General features: G+C 32.8%; 1 protein-coding gene across 1 annotated transcript; it reads right to left on the bottom strand.

The window, feature by feature from the left end:
- Nucleotides 1–5,607: 5,607 nt before the first annotated feature.
- Nucleotides 5,608–9,715, bottom strand: LOC127254816 (palmitoyl-acyl carrier protein thioesterase, chloroplastic-like). The gene is made up of 6 exons (XM_051280117.1): nucleotides 9,201–9,715; nucleotides 7,573–7,706; nucleotides 6,948–7,061; nucleotides 6,654–6,831; nucleotides 6,489–6,557; nucleotides 5,608–6,120 (listed from the first exon to the last, which is right to left on the bottom strand). Exons 1-6 carry the CDS (start codon nucleotides 9,609–9,611, stop codon nucleotides 5,821–5,823), a joined length of 1,206 nt encoding a protein of 401 aa, XP_051136074.1. The 5' UTR covers nucleotides 9,612–9,715; the 3' UTR covers nucleotides 5,608–5,820.
- Between the last annotated feature and the right edge of the window lie 1,166 nt (nucleotides 9,716–10,881).

Here is a 10,881-nt window from a genome sequence, read left to right as displayed (position 1 = left end):
TTAAACAGTAAATTGTCTACATTTTTCTATTGGAAAGTATAGATTAAATCATCTAGGAAAAAAAATGACAGTGGCTAAGAGAGGTCAAGAGTGGAGAACTTCCATAACTCCCCTGGACTCCATGCTAAGCTACAGTTTAACTTCTGAAGAACAAGTACAAGAATCACTAAATTGAATCTGTGTAAGTGTATATAACATATCAACAATACAAAAATCTGGCCATTATTTATAGGATACAAATGCGGCATTTTGATAGTTGAAAAATTAATTACAACTCCTGAGCAATTAGGCAATTAAGTGGTTGAACGAGTTGGAACTATCATAACTTCCAATTTTGCCCCTTCATGGCCTCTAGTTACTTCGTTGAGAATTGGCACAGAACTTTCTCCTACTAGCATGGGTTACAACATTTGGAGGGAAATATGTCACTTGGATCGGAGAAGACCTTCATCACGAGTCAGAAGTGAATGACATAATTATCATGATGCTCACTTTTGCTAGGTTAATGGTTTGGCTTCGCTAGTACATAGCTCACTTGGATGGTGGAAGTTCGTTGGCCTCTGGAGCTTATATAGAAAATAGATTGGATTAGAGACTTCTATGAGTTTATCTGCTTTGATCCGCTTCACTGAAATAAGGCATATTTGGCTTGAACTTCGCTTAAGTTAAAGTCATCGTTATTAGATCTTAATTAAAGTTATTTGGATCATCTCAAGTGAAATATATGAATAATGCATGTCATAATTCATATATTGTGATAGTTTTCACACAAAAAATAATAATAAATATATTTTGGAAATAGAAAATATATTCAAATTTTTAGGTATTAGATGCCATGGAATACAGGCTTTCGGTGATCAATCATCTTGATAAAAAAAATTTATTGTCGTCATATTGGCAAATAAAGGCATACTTCTTTTCAAAAAGCTAAATAGAATCGAGCAAAAAAGACTACCCTATTTCGTGCATGGTGAACTATATTGACCGATCACACTGAGAACACAAAAAAGATGAAACTATTTCTTGTTTCTAGTAGATGATGTCAGTCACTGCATGTAATTGTATCTCTTGGAAAGCAAGTGATAGTTAGAAATCGGATGCATTAAATGTTTATATTATATGCGATATTTGATTGATTTTGATTGGATTCTACCTAATTTATATGCGTATTGTTTATTTGGTGTATGCACAGGGCAAATGTCAAATTTGGCGTAATTGGAAGAAAAAGTAAAGAAAAATTCAGATTTGCACAACTTAGTTAGTCATGGCCATGGCTAACTACACCCTCTTGACATGGGAATTTAATTAAAGGCCCAAAAGTCCAACTACAAAACAATTAGGGCAAAAATTAAATAAAAGGGGGAGAGATCACACGTTCCAGAGATGAGAGAACGGCTAGGGCAGAGACGCGCAAGAGCAGGAGACTGACAGACTCATAGATCACGTAGGAGTAGGAGACTGACAGACTCATAGATCGCGTAGGAACAAATCGACAGAGAAGATTTCCCCCTCCCACTATGACTTTATCTTTCTCTTTGGTTCTTTGTTATTTGATTATGGAGTAGATACTTTTCTGGTTTGAGGGGTGATAATGTTTTGGTTCTTTTGTTTTGGAGATTTGTGATTTTCTTTATAAAAGTTTTTTTTTATTATCAATATTTGTCTAATTCTGATAATAGCGCTTGTGATTGTTAGATTGATTGAATATTTTGGTACCGATATTTAAATTAGTCTGATAAACTAAAGTCAATTCAGGTAGGATATCCATAATTGTATTCACACTTGAATAGGTGACAATCGGGTTGAATAGTTCCTTCCCGGGGGTTAGACAATCAAATCTAATTGCTCCTCTTAGGTGGTAATTGTTTTAAATTGGGTTTTACTATATTAGAATGCGGGTAGGCAATATTTTTATGGGCGCACCTAGGTTTATTTGCTTAATTAAGGGCAGTTAACGGTCGTACTTTAATTACCTGCACTGTAAGGAAAAATTGGTTGTCAGAGCTTGTTGATAACTATAACCAATTTATTGATACATTAATAAGAATTAACTTTATTGAATTAATGATAAAACACAAGTGTCATAATTGCATCATCCCTTGAATCAGGCATCCCCTTGATAGTCAGTTCCCCTTAATTTAATTGCTTTATTATTTTATTTTCACTCGATAATAAAAGAAAATTCTCCCTTTATTTACTGCATTAGAACATGAAAGAGTGAATCCCACAATCCCTGTGGAGACGATCCCTTCCCCTATATTACATTACATTGTGATCACGGATTAGGTGAAATATTTGATTGACCGTGCGATAGGTCAACAAGGATCAAGCCTTCATGTCATAATGAAGTTCAAGGTTGATGTCAAGCTAGAAATAGGCGATGTCTGTGGGCCCTACAAACAGATCAAGGAGGAAAGTTCATTTCAATCGACTTTAAATAGTGTGATGCAGATCAATGGATTGCATAACAACTCATGGAACCATATTCACCCAAAAAATAGTGTCGTTGAATGATGCAACCAACTATCATCAGCATGGCACAGAGTCTGCTCAAAGAAAAAAGGATGCTGACTGAGTTTTGAAAAAAACGGTCACCACTATGCTATTTCTCTTGAATCGGATGCCAAGAAAAATCTTAGATTGGATGATGTTGTTTGTAGCGTCGCAAATGTGAAGGAGACCCGCCCAACTGTCTCATTCTTATGCACAATTGGGTGCAATGGCTATGTAAAGGAGTCCGTCCAAATCTGAAAAAGATAGATGATCATAGCCAAAAAAAAAAAAGAAATACTTGATTACAAGCTAGATCGAAAGCTTATCTAATGTACAATTCAATTGCAACGCATCCAGTTCTCCAGAGATATAACATTCAATGAGAAGGAAAAATAGAACTGAAAAATTCTTGACAATAAAATAGCGAGGTGACACCATCACCATTGCCTGATGATTAATGCCACCAGGCCCAATTTTTTTATACTGGGCCAGCGAGTTCGATTTATTTTAGGTCGAGACAATCCCGGCCAAGTTTTATGCGGGCCTAGAAGTCTAGACCCGAGCACAGCCAATTTCGAAACTGAGATAGGTTGGGCTAGCCCGATTTTAAGTTATTTTCAATTTATTTTTTCAAAAAAATCTAATATACAACTTAATAAAATTTTAAATGTAAAATATAAAAATTGAACATATAACCCAATAATAACATAAAACCTCAAACATTAGACTATACTTCAATTTTTAACGTATATTTAGTAATTAATATCTTTATAAAACTATTTAATTTTAAATATTATTAATTTATAACTTCGGGATAGGCTAGGCACGGCCCGACTTTAGTGGGCCCAAGAACAACCCAAAATTGTTTTGGCCTATTTTTTTAGACTCAAGCATAAATTTTTGTACCAAATTAGATTAGATTTTTGGAGCATGCTTATTTTTGCCAGCTCTAACCATCATACAATACAACATAGCTCGGATTCATCCCCAGATGAACACCTTCTGTTGCAAACTACCGAATCCTTAGCTGATCTTCACAATGATAACTCTGGTGGTCCATAATAGTGGTTCAAGTTCATGGGTGACATTTTTTAGGAACTTGTCATCTGTAAGTTAAACTAGGCAAGCATAGAGGAGCCAACTACTTTTGATGTTTCAAAGCACGACCCAGCTTGGCACTAAGCTATTTTGGAATAAATGAACTTTATTGAAAAAGAGTTCAAATCTAAGAGATAGTTGAAATTTCTGTTAGACATCACACAATCGGGTTAAAATGGGTCTTCAATGTAAAGAGAAATGAGTATGGCAACATCAGAAAACAAAAGGAATGGCTCATGGCAGAAGAATATGTGCAATGCGGGGGTCGATTTCAAGGAAGTTTTTGCCCTTGGCATACGAATGGAGTCGATGTGACTTTTGTTGGCACTAGAAGCACATCAGGCTGGTCCGTACACTACATGAATGTGAAGTCCGCATTGCTGAACGGAGAATTGGTGGAGGAAGTCTATGTGCAACACCACCGGGGTTCATCATAAAAGAGCAAGAGCACAAGTTTCTTAGATTAAGAAAATCATTGTATGTATTGCACCAATCCCCGCATGCTTGGAATGTCAAGCTAGATGACAATCTCAATGACTTGGGATTTGGCCAATGCATGGACGAGCATGCTTAATACACTCAATGGAGATATGGTAAAGCACTAATCATTGGTGTCGACATTGATGACTTGATAATCACTGGAACAAGTCAAGTCGGGATCGACAAGTTCAAAGGGGATATGATGTCTTGGTTTCTTATATCTGACTTTGGTCTTATAACATATTGCTTTGGCATTGAGGTTAACCAAAACATTGGGGAGATCATACCCTATCAGAATGCCTACGGTGACAAGCTTTTTAAAAGAGTCATATGACTTATTTCAATCATTGCCTTACACTGATGGAAGAAAAGCTCAAGTTATCCAAGACTTCAAATGTTCCACTAGTGGATGCCATGTACTACCAAAGCGGAGTAGGAAGTCTACGTTACCTGACTTACACCCAACCAGACATCACTTTCACCATTGGATATGTAAGTTGTTTCATGAAGGATCCATAGGATAAATACATATGTGCTGTCAAGTGAATCCTAAAATACAATATTTGGATGCGATCTTTCGGTGTCATCTACTCTAAAAAAGAGGAAAGAAGGTTATTAGTGTCAGGATTCAGTGACAGCGACATCTCTGGTGACCTCAGTAATCGAAAGAGCACAACAAGTATCCTTTTTTTTCCTCAACAATAATTTGATCTCTTGGAAGTCCCAAAATCAATGGGTTGTAGCTCTCTCTTCTTGCAAAGTTGAGTACATTGCTGCTACAATAGCAACCTGCCAAGCGGTATGGCTTCATCGACTACTGCAGGAATTATTGACGTTGAAGGTACATGCATGAAAACTAAGGATGGACAACAAGTCAACTATAGCACTCAATATGAACCCTGTCCTCTGTGACCGAAGTAAGCACATTGACACGCAATATCACTTCATCCGCAATTGTGTCGATAAAGGAGAAATTGTTCTCAAATATACCGAGTCCAAAAGGCGATTCATAGATATTTTGACAAACCTACCCTTACATATCCAATTTCTAGAGCTCCGCACAAGAATTGGTGCAATTGGGGTCAACTGAAGGGAATGGATTAGAGGGGGTTTGTCAAACATAATCCATCTTACAAAAGATCATGTCAAAAATTCTTCCCATAATCAAGGGAGCTGTTCTCGTGCTTGATTCTTCATGGTTATGTTTCGGATTGACTTTTTTGTCTTTTTCTTTTGTTAGTCCATTTGTTGGTGTATATCTAAATGTTGTGTTTTAGTTTTTAACCATCAGCCAAGAAATCAGAATATAAATTCCCCTGAGTAATTTCTCCAATCCAAGCGTGTCTACTTGTTTATTCATTTTAGTTTTGCCTTCAGTCAGCACAGAATTGAATGCAATTATTCACCACTCTAACACCAGCTTTTCACATAAGGTCAAAATAGTTATATAAAGATATAATACACATCAAACATCATCTGGATTACTATAATCTTGTCTGAAATAATGTTAAAACAATACAATGAGTCGATAGTTGATTGAAGGCAATCCTCCGTGTACCTACTTCAATCTTTATACACATGCAGCTACAACAAATTCTTGAAAATAAAAATAAACAAAATAATGTAAAAAACAATCAACAGGATATAATTGATAGAACAGTTATTGAAGAAGGGCCAGCATACATGAAATCAAATAAATTAAAATCACTAATTTACTTATTAGAATAAAATTAAAAAATCTGAAATAAGTTATGGGATTTTGTTGTCTGACTCTTTCTTTGGCTGCCAGACTGATCTGGCTCGAACAATTTCTGTATGATTGGCTTCCATTCTCAGCAAATGTGTGCATTCAAAATCGTCTTTGTTGCCAACCCTAATTTCCTCATTACATCTGGTCGCTCCGTCGCCTTCTTGGTTGTCTCCATCCTTTGCTACTTTGGGTTTGATGCTCGTCAAGGATTGAAGAACATTCGACAGACGACATTCGCGTCGATACTCTAGTGTCATCCTTGTCAGGTTGTAATCTTCCAGCACATTTATTGGCACACTCTGCCAATATATGTATATATATATATATATAGCTTCTATTAGGATTTTGATTAATCTCAATACATATGAAAATATAAACATTAATATATGAAAATATAATATACAACACATGCTATATAGTGTGTTAGCCTTTGCTATCAGTTTTATTTTGTGTACTGTGTTAGTAGGCCTTGTGCGCTAAAATCAATTGTATTATATGCTCCGTTCATGTATTTATATTATTTGTGTTATTAGTAATGTGCGGATTATATATAATCAGCATAGTAACAACGGCCCTATATATATATATATACACACACACGTGTGTTCGACGTGCTCAAAATTGGTTCAATGGAAACTTGATGGTGATATTCATGTGTATAAAATACCTCTAGAAGCCACCCAATGTATTTCACATTGTTTACGTGTTGATTGGCATCCATGTCACTCCATCGAGGCTATATTATCATCGAATTCAAAATGTTCTTAGATATTAATCAGATTATCCATAACTAAAATGTGTATGAATATATATATATATATATATATCTTACTGCCAAATCAGTTCGAATTCTTTGAGCAGTTTCGTCGGTGAGCTTCTCAATCCTGTCGCTATCGGTGTTTTCAGTGGTGATCGCTGCTCGGTTAAGGTAGAAAGGCTCCACCTCTTTCTTCACTTCTTCAGGGATTTTACTTAACCTTCTTGTTTCTCTGTTCATGATAACCCACGTACTGCACAAAGGCAAAACAAATCGAGTAATGAGACTTGATGAGTTCGAATGATTATCATTTCAATTGTTATGAACTCTTGTATGAAGATGGCTGATCATAGATTTGTAGGAGATAACCTGGTGGCTCTGGTTATGATATTTTGAGTGGCGTAATCTCGGATAATCCAGTCGCGACGCATCCCATTTTTCCCGGCAGCATCCACCCAAGTGTCTATCTCCACCATGTCTCCCCTATATATCACCATTTACATTATATATATATAACTATTGAGGTAAAGAAGAGGAGATGATCTATAAGCCTATACTTGGATTTGAGAGTGGATTTTAAATAAATGGATTTGAAGTATTCATAATTAAAATTGATTATTTGGATGGACAAAATATTTGAAATGGCATCATATAAAGAGAAATTTTAAATTTTAAATGAAAAATCATTTGGAATTTAAAATAATTTTGAAGATTTGAGATCCACTATGTTGTAAACGAAATTAATAAATTTATTGAAGTTATTTGAAATATATTTAACCCAAATCCCTCCAACCAAATGGGAAATAGAGATTTTCGAAGAAACATATATAAGGAAGTTGTTTTCACTAATTGAATAGACATGGCTAATTCTTCTTGATTTTCATGTAAGTAGATATATATATATATATATATATATCCATTGATGTAAATTCATGAGTTATGGATGAATTTATGCAGCAAAGCAGAGTTGATGGGGATTAGTTTACAGAAATACCAAGAGCTATATTTTTCGATTTGCACATGTATCCGAGTTACGACCCAAATAAGCTTCCGAGCACTCATCTCTCGGGTGGCTCCAAATCCATTTCCAGCCACCCCGGCGCTCGCGACATGATTCAGGGCTGTCTCCTACGTACATATATGAATGTTTGTTCATGACAACGGCATTATCTCAATTAACCATAAATACAAAAAAATACATTATATATGTGGGACTTGAGTTTTAACAAAACATGAAGGTAAAATACATTAAAACCTCCACTAAAAAAGAATAGTATATTTGTAACGGAATTCCGTTCCTAAAGTTCACGTAGCTAATGTAATTCCGTCCCTAATTTTGTCTCTAATATCATTAGTAACGGAAAAAGTAGATTTAAGAACGAAAAAATCTTATTACAAAATTGATACTTTTTTGTAGTGAGCTGTAATAACTTAGTGAAATGTTATCATTCTCCCATTGATTTATAATTGGGTTAAATTTATTTATTTTTAAAATCTTGTAATGAGTCCCTTTAGTTAATTTTTTATAAATAAAATAAAATAAAAAAATACACAGTAAATGCTAAGATTTAACTAGATAAAATTGTCCATAGAAGTATATCAAATTTTGAACAAATGTTCAACAAATACACATAAATCTCACATAAATTTATAGACTACAGAAAAAACAATGATTTTTTTTACCAAAGCACAGAGGAAGTGATACAATGTAATTACATTACCATAACATACGGGTATATATGTTTTGTTGCAACATAATGATTTCTGGAGTTTTAAAACTTTGAAAAAAATTTTAAAATAGTAAAAATTTAGTATAACAGCCTGTGAGATAAAATAAGTTTCTTATATTATAACTTTGAAAAAATAATAATAATAATACTTTAGATGAATATTGCCGAAAATTTTAAAAATACATACACTACAGAATCAATATTTTATGAAAAAAATACTTATAATCCACCTGTAGTTTGAAAATTTTATGTCATTCTTCCTTCTAGATTTAAAAATCACATGAGACTCCTCATGATTTTTAAGAGACTAAGTGCTATGTTTTCAAAAACAAATATTTAAATTTAAAATTTTATATAATTTGTAAAAAAAATAAAAGAGAATCTAATGTAATTTTTAAATTTTAAAGTAGTATGTCGCAGACTTTCTCAAACAAATGTCATAATTTTAAGGGATTACATGTAATGTTTTAAAAAAATACTAGTGAGATTTTGGTTTTTGGTTTTGGTTTTGAATAGTAAAATTTTGAATTAAAATAGTTGTTTGATGTGATATAAACATGTTTGATGTGATTTTTTGAATGTAAAAATTTAATTTTAGTATAATATAATAAATAAAAAATATGTGTTTGATTTGATTTTTTGAGAAGAAAAAAAAAAATTGGAATAGTAAAATAAAAAGAAACAAATCTCACAACTAAACACACCCGTTCTTAAAAAAAATTTATGCAATATTTTTTAAAATACAGAAAATCTCATTCAGTTTTAAATATGATACAAAATTTTCAAATAAGTGATTATAAGTATTTTTTTTGTTATATTTTATTTAATGTGTTCATCTTAAAACAATAGACATCCAAGTTACCCTAATTAAAAAAAAAAAAAAAGATCGAACCTGGAGGAGATTCATCAGGGTTTCCATGGTTGCAGTTTTATCAGGTCCAATCTCATACGATCTTACAACAAACGACTGTCTGTAAACCAACCGATCTTCGACAAACTTTCCCAGCAAATAATCATGGTTTGTCTGCAGGCTCAATTCCCCTTCCTGGGTAGTATTGTTATTCCTCTTCTCCAAAAAAGGTATCCTATCCAGAGGGACACCATTCTTCACTTTTCTCCCATTAACCATATCCACATTGCCCGTTGCCGCCGTCGTCTTCATGTTCGCCATTACCTTCACACACCAACTTCTCTTCGGAAACCCCACATGTCGAAATGTCGAGAAATAATCCTTCCTGTCCGCACAATCTTTGCCGAGACGAAAGGCCGTGGCGGCGTTGTTGTTGTTGTGCATCAACGCCATGGAAATGAAGAGATTAAGATCGTGATTCTTGTAGATAAACTTTAATTCATCAGATGGATTGGATTGCACGACAGATGTAATAAAGAAAGAAATTGTATGTGAGAATGAGACCTCTTAGTCTAATCTAAGTTTGTGTTTAATGTTTTGGTGAGTAGAAAAGTGGAATTGGAACGTTGGTAATGGTAGGTGATCTACTCATCAGACAGACGAACTTAGAAAAGCAATGTTTTAGGGAAATTGTGCTGTCGAAAAGGTGGGGTGGGGTGGGGTGGGGTGGGTCCCTTGAGCTGAATGTAGGTTAACCACTCGATTTGGTGGGGGAGAAAATGGAGGCTTCTTTAATTAATTTGGCTTACACGGTGGAGTAGAGACTTGTCAATCGTGTGGTTTATGAACAATTTGGATTTCTACCTATTTGTAGAGTTTGTTCTCATGTAATTTCAATAATATTAATTATTATGTATATTTTTAATAAAAATATATTCTCTAAAGGTACTATTTATTTTTCATTATTGTATTTAACATTAAAAATATATTTATATTTGTATAAATTTTTGTACAAATGTCCTTCCATTAGTATTATAGGACACTAATGAAAATATTTTTGCAATTTTTTTAATTTGTACTAAATTTTGATATAATAATTAATATTCAAATATCAACACTCAAAAAATAGATGAGACCTCAGAGTCACGGATGTAATATTATTTTTTTATAAATCTAATTCAAAATATTATTTAAATAAAAATTTAAATTAATATTCTATTTCAATTCACAACTAAACTAACCCTTAATATATTATTTCAACTTTTTAATAGAAATATATAATTTTTATCTTAGAAAATATTTAAAAAATAATAAATAAAAAATATTCCACTATTACAAATTCTCCAAAATACTCCATTTTTATAATTTCTAATAACTAATATTATCTCTGTTCATTAATAAATTTTTATTTGACTTTTACACGCATATTAAAATAAATTAATATTTTATAAAATATATAGTATAATAAAATAATATAATATTCATTTTAGTCTTGATAAAAAGTAAAAGTAATGTTATAAAATTTCTGGAATTGCTTAAATACTAAGAATATGTTAATTGTAATTTCAAACCGAAATTCAATAAAAATATACTCTCTCCCTTACAAGATAGTTAACATCTTTCATTAGAAATACAATAATTAAAGAGATATATAATTACTTAATAATAGTGATTATGATATTATTGTAGTATTACTTTTTATATAATTAATAATATTCCTAAT

The sequence above is a fragment of the Andrographis paniculata genome, unplaced genomic scaffold (assembly GCF_009805555.1).
Source record: "Andrographis paniculata isolate CXL003 unplaced genomic scaffold, ASM980555v1 Contig52END, whole genome shotgun sequence".
In the NCBI taxonomy this organism is placed as follows: Eukaryota; Viridiplantae; Streptophyta; class Magnoliopsida; order Lamiales; family Acanthaceae; genus Andrographis; species Andrographis paniculata.
Note: the sequence above shows the minus strand (reverse complement) of the source record. Positions and strands in the feature narration are given on the sequence as shown.

Coding starts and splice junctions, on each gene's coding strand:
- LOC127254816 (XM_051280117.1), bottom strand. CDS start 9,611: ATGGCGTTGATGCACAACAACAACAACGCCGCCACGGCCTTTCGTCTC. Junction 7,707..9,200: donor CCCTGATGAATCTCCTCCAG/GTTCGATCTTTT, acceptor ATATGTACGTAG/GAGACAGCCCTGAATCATGT. Junction 6,558..6,653: donor GAATTCGAACTGATTTGGCA/GTAAGATATATA, acceptor ATGATAATATAG/CCTCGATGGAGTGACATGGA.